Source organism: Benincasa hispida, chromosome 5 (genome assembly GCF_009727055.1).
Source record: "Benincasa hispida cultivar B227 chromosome 5, ASM972705v1, whole genome shotgun sequence".
Taxonomy (NCBI): domain Eukaryota; kingdom Viridiplantae; phylum Streptophyta; class Magnoliopsida; order Cucurbitales; family Cucurbitaceae; genus Benincasa; species Benincasa hispida.
In genome coordinates, this window is record NC_052353.1 from 30,751,136 (window position 1) to 30,757,135 (window position 6,000).

The following is a 6,000-nucleotide window of genomic DNA, read 5'->3' on the forward strand; positions in this document are numbered from 1 at the left end:
GGAACCAAAAAATTGGTAAGAGGCTTCATTAGGGTACTGCCCAAACACTTCGGCACTGTTGCTAGAAGATGCACGACCAGGTATTGCTGCGGCTGAAGGATGTGCGGTTGACGGTTCGGGAGGAACCGCAAACAGCTGGCACGGGAGTTGCTTGGACGCGATCGCCTGGTTGCTGGACAGGTGCACGATCGGCTGACCCGACCTGGATACTGAAGCAAACCCGCCCGACGCCTGCTGCGGTTGTGGAAAAAACGGCGTGCCGACTGCGTTTGGACCGCATGTCGTTTGGGTCGTCTGCGGCTACTCGAAGGCTGGGTTGCGATTGCTCGATGGCGTGGCTCCGACGGCTGTAGGGTTGACGACTATCGGTGGTTGCTCCCCAGTCGGCTGTTGCTGTGTTGGGTTCAAGATTGTCTGGAGATACCGATCTACGACCACTTGAATCATGGCCATATTAGTTGGGTCGGCTATTACTCCATCACCAACCACGTCTGATGACTGAATTTCTTCTATCGAGGCTAGGTTTTCATCACCTTTCTCTAATACCATATTGAAAGTAAAGGAGAAAAGAGATAACACAAGGTTTACGTGGAAAACCCTAATACAGGGAGAAAAAACCACGATAGAAAAGTTTTTATTATTTTATTGTCATATATACAAGAGACCCCAATCTCAAATATAAATGACATGAGGGAAACCTAATTCTAGTAGGCATAAAGGAAAAGACAAATATGCCCTTAGGGCTAATGCACTATATTTCAACATCGTTTTTTGTTGCCTTTGCTTGGAAGATGAGGAATCCCTTGGATCACTTATTTCTGCATTGTGAATTTGCTACCAGGGGATGGGTTCTTTTGTTTAGAACTTTTGATTTGGAGTGCTGCCTTCCAAACAAAGTTGATGACTGGATGTTTGATGGGCTTGATTGTTTTGCCGTCGATAGTAGAGGGAAAATTCTCTCGAAGTGTGTTTCTCGGTCTCTTTTGTGATGCCTGTGGAAGGAAAGGAATAGTAGAATTTGTGAAGACAAGTTTGCTTCTTTTGATTCTTTTTGGATTGTTGTTCAATACATAGCCTCTTGGTGGTGCACTAACTACACCAAATTCTTTTGTTATTATAGCCTTTCAATGATTTTTAACGATTGGAAGGCTCTTCTTCACTAGTGCTTTGGGGAGGGGTCTTCTCAACCCCTTGCCGTTAGGTTCTCTTTTGTTCTCTGATGAAATATACCCATCTGTTTCTTATAAAAAAAAAAAAATTATTGGGTAGATTTTGGGAGGATATCTTATCTTGTTCTCTTTAAATAGAAAATATTTGTTTAAAAAATACACAAGGCATATTAAACAGTACTTATGATATAACTTATTACTCTGTTTAAGAGTTCAATTTTCATCTTAATAACTCTCGTTTCATGGTAAATATGACCAAAGATTTATCCCTATGTGTTGTACTAACGATATCTATAGCTTTTACTTCCTCTATTTTTTTTTCCACCTTCTACACCGTCTCCTTTGAATATGTGCACGCATACTTGTGTGCTTGCATAGATCTATCTACGTTAGAAAGAAATATTTTGTCTTCCTTTACGTGATTAGCTCTCTCTGTCAATACAACACTCTCCGGTCCCTTATTGAGCAGATTTGATATCGTGCTTGTGCTTTTAGATACAAAAAACCCTGAATGGGATGCAGTAGTTTCATCTCATATTCTCACTGAGGTAAATCTGATCTCCTGTTTATGTTATCAACTCCTTTTTTTTATTTTATGTTTTTGTAATTGTTTAATGATGATTATTTGTAGTGTGAACAAGAAAAGGGAAAGTGTGACAATGATCTTTCAAGTAACTGGCCTCTTACTATGCTTCGAAGGTATGAGTTTCTTCACAACAAGATTTGGTTTACCTTTTGAATTTCAATAGTAGGATAAATTACTGTTGTAATTTCATTCTTTAATAAATTGGAGGCCTAACAGGGGAATTAATCTCAACCAGTTTTAATCTCATACCAAGTATTACTAGCAAGATGTGACTTGATTGTCGATGAATGGGCAAATTCACCTGAGGCCCCAATCATTAGTGATTTAACCTTTGAGGAGGAACTGCTTAAGCTAACATATTAATTTTAAAACATTTTCCAGATACATCCAATTCGTAAAAGGATACTTCAGACCGGTCCTGACTGAGGAGGCTGAGCAAATTATTTCAAACTATTATCAGCTTCAAAGAAGATCAGCAATGGATAATGCAGGTCCCACTTGAAAATGGTCTATTTTTGTAACGTCCGGATCCTTACACCTTATGATCCGACCGCTACGACATGCATACTTAGACTTTTCTATCATGAGATGAGTTTTGGTTGAAATTTCAAAGAATATATCTAAATTTTATTAATTAGATAGAAAAAAAACTATATAGAAATTTATTTATCAAAACACCAGGATCCATAAAAAACATTAGCGTGGTGGTACAAAATGCATGTGTCTATAATAGTGAGTTTGATGGTTGGCCATTTGAGCGACGTTCAACTCTGCCCTCTACGCTGTGTTCTTACTACAAAGTCTGTAAAAAATATAGGATGAGTACAATATATATACCCAGTAAGTAGTTCTCACGTAGGGTAGTGACCAAATGCACAATCACAAGCAACATGTCATGAAAACATATGATTGGGACCGAAAACGTATATTAACATGTGGTGGTCGGTTATGCTTCCAACATAAATCTCTCCGCCCTGATAGGAAGATGAGGACCTAAGCGAAAACTAACCATCTGATGATTAGCGGGTCATGCAGTCAGTAGGGCCAGAGTCGCATCCAACATCAACCATTAGCATAAACGTTATGCTTCCAACATAAATCTTTCCGCCCTGATAGGAAGATGAGGATTTAAGCGGAAACTAACCCATCTGATGATTAGCGGGTCATGCAGTCAGTAGGGCCAGAGTCGCATCCAACATCAACCATTAGCATAAACGTTATGCTTCCAACATAAATCTTTCCCGCCTGATAGGAAGATGAGGACTTAAGCGGAAACTAACCCATCTGATGATTAGCGGGTCATGCAGTCAGTAGGGCCAGAGTCGCATCCAACATCAACCATTAGCATAACCATAAGGTTAGACTGGAAGCATAACTTACACCTAATTAAAACTTGGTTTTAACGTAATCGTGAACAAACATAATGCATTGGTCCCTTGTAGAGAAACGTGTTCTAAACATGTAATGCATATAAAAACAATTAACATAACCATGCAATATAATAAAGGTAACACTACCATAGAACATTTAAGAAGAGGGTGAGATAACTACTTACCTTGACTGTGATCTAATTATTCTTATTATTCTTTATGATTTTATCAGCAGAGTTTTCCCTTTTTTAATCAAAAGAAGAAATTTGGGCAGCACTTTACCCGAGCTTTTCTCTTTTAATCTTCACAGAACTTCCTCACTCACACTTACTTTTTCAACACGATATTATGTTACTGAGATTTGTTTGAGAATGGGTTAAATCTTCGGCAAAGGGTCTTATTTATAGTAGTTTTCAGCTCTTCTCAGTATGACAAATCATCGTACAGGTGGCTTCTTTAAAATTACTTATGGTTTATGGATTCCTCTCAATAAGACACCTAATTTTGGTAACGTTTGCCCTTACGTCATCATTCTTTGTTTGTATTCAATTTTAGGATTTTTCCAAGTATAATCTATAAGATCGTGGCCAAATTTAACGCATAATTCGCGCTTCTGTCCAAATCTCGCTCTCTCCCGTTTTCTCGCTAGGAATTTACTCTGGAGCTTTCTTGCTGGAAATCCCGCTCTCTCCACTCTCGCTCTCAAATTTTCTCTTCCGTCTCGCTCTCGCTCCCGCTCCCACTCCCGCTCTTTCCTACTGTCTCGCTAAGAATAGCTCTCTTTACTCTCGCTCTCTCCAACTTCCTTGCTACAATTCTCGCTCTCTCCAAGGATCTCGCTCTTTCTACTCTCGCCAGCCTCAATCTCGCTAGCATCGCTCGCTGGGTTTCTCGCTCTCCAATTCTTCCTTCGATCGTGCAACTCCCTTCTCAGAATCTCGTTTTCTCCAGTTTTCTCGCTGGTGTGGCTCTCGCTCTCTCCCACTTTCTCGCTCCCGCTCGCTCCCTTATTCATTATTTTTTGGATAATGAATAAATTTCCAATTTTCAATTTATTTATTTATTATTATTATTTTTTTTTCCCTAAATTTCCACCCCTTTAAATAAAATTTCATCCTGCTTATTATTTGACATTTAATTTCCTGTATGCGTACAAATCTGGGTCGTTACAATTTTAAGAAATTGGTCTAATTTTATCCTTCTAATTCTAGATTCTTAAACCATGCAGCCAGGACAACAGTACGCATGCTTGAAAGCTTGATACGCTTAGCTCAAGGTTTGTTCGTCTTATGTTTCACTGTTTCCTTGACAAATTCTCATTTCCCTTCTAATGCTTCTTCTCCATCAATGTTGCAGCGCATGCACGCCTCATGTTTAGAAATGAGGTTACCCGGCTCGATGCCATTACGGCTATTTTGTGCGTCGAATCATCCATGACGACCTCAGCTTTAGTGGATAGTGTTGGGAATGCCTTGCACTCCAATTTTACGGAGAACCCAGATGAGGAATGTATCCTTCCTTGCTATGTTTAAATTTATAATTGTTACTTTGTCATGCATCTTAACTAAAATATATTAGCTATAAAAGGAAATATAAAAGTTGCTACCAAGCCACTAATAGGAATTTGTCTCTGCATAATATGAAATTGGTTTTAAATTTACATTATTACTCGGTTAAACTATATTAAAAAACGACTTGCGCATGAAATGTTAGCAAGTGAATGAATCCAACAAACTTCCTGTTCAAAATCAGAGGAACTTATAGTGTAAGGACTTGATCAAGCACTCATGTTTCTTCTTTTCTTTTCCAAAGTATAAGAACTATTTCCTAGCAAAACTTGGGATGAAAAATGTTATAGGATATAAATTATATAAACTAGAAATTCGTGTATACCTAAATATTATCTTCAGTTTGTGGTTAGACAGCCCATCTGAGTATTTTGGAATTATCTTATAGTTTTCAACATACTAGTTTCTCTGCCTTTCAAACTCAAAGTTTGCTAAGGAATTATGTTAGGAATGAGGCATTTCTTTTGTTAACCTCGTTCATTCTCCTGTATCCATTTCTTAATTCTTTGCATAAAAATTAGTGTTAAGATTAGGGGCATTGTTTTGTTTCATGCCATTCTTTGTACACATTGCTGCCTGATGTTGAATTCTTGACTCCATGCTGTACTAGACGCAAAGCAAGAAATTTTGATCCTTGAGAAGCTGAAGTCGATGGAAGAATAGACATTACCATGATGGAAGGCGGAAAGAACCCTTTTCAAGGGCCGTCGTTTTGTTTTTGTTTTTGTTTTTTGAGAATCAAGATAGTCGACATCCTCACATGCTTGAAGTTGTAGATACCAAAAAATATATATGTCTGGCATCTGCGTACAATCACATTTGTTTCGAAGAAAAATTTGTAAGGACGTCCGAGATTATTTAGATAGTTATGCTTGTTTTGCTAGATTTCTGCTTGAGAATGTGAGATGATGTTGTTTCAACAATATCTTTAAATCCCCAGATAATTTATAATAATATACTATAATTTGAATTTATGTAATATTTTTTTTTGTCTTTAATAATTTAATGTTTAATTGTTAAGTTTTTTTAGTGTATATGGTTATGAATTGAGTTTATATTAATTTTACTGGTTATTTTGAAATTTTTTATAAAAGGCATGGTATCAAATATTAATTTTGATTTAAATTCAAAATACTTGAATTTTAACTATAGTTTTTCTTTTTATATAAAATATGTGGCTGAGAGATTGAATCTCAGACCTCGAGGTTAAAAGTATATGTTCATGTGTTGAGCTAGGATAGCTCCTTATAATGACTTATCCTTCTCGGCCTAATTATATTATTTCTTAGAAATTTAATGTTTATTCA

General features: G+C 37.2%; 1 protein-coding gene across 3 annotated transcripts in view; it reads left to right on the forward strand.

The window, feature by feature from the left end:
• Positions 1 to 5,672, forward strand: part of LOC120077089 (probable DNA helicase MCM9) — a 66,520-nt gene extending 60,848 nt beyond the window's left edge. For 2 of the 3 annotated variants that reach the window (XM_039030952.1, XM_039030954.1), the window contains 6 exons: positions 1,596 to 1,717; positions 1,801 to 1,868; positions 2,137 to 2,246; positions 4,354 to 4,401; positions 4,482 to 4,634; positions 5,304 to 5,672. In XM_039030952.1, the coding sequence (XP_038886880.1) occupies positions 1,596 to 1,717; positions 1,801 to 1,868; positions 2,137 to 2,246; positions 4,354 to 4,401; positions 4,482 to 4,634; positions 5,304 to 5,356 (554 nt within the window). In that variant the 3' untranslated portion in view covers positions 5,357 to 5,672. The remainder of the gene's footprint in view (positions 1 to 1,595; positions 1,718 to 1,800; positions 1,869 to 2,136; positions 2,247 to 4,353; positions 4,402 to 4,481; positions 4,635 to 5,303) is intronic. The other variant, XM_039030953.1, reaches the window with a different exon arrangement.
• Positions 5,673 to 6,000: the final 328 nt, after the last annotated feature.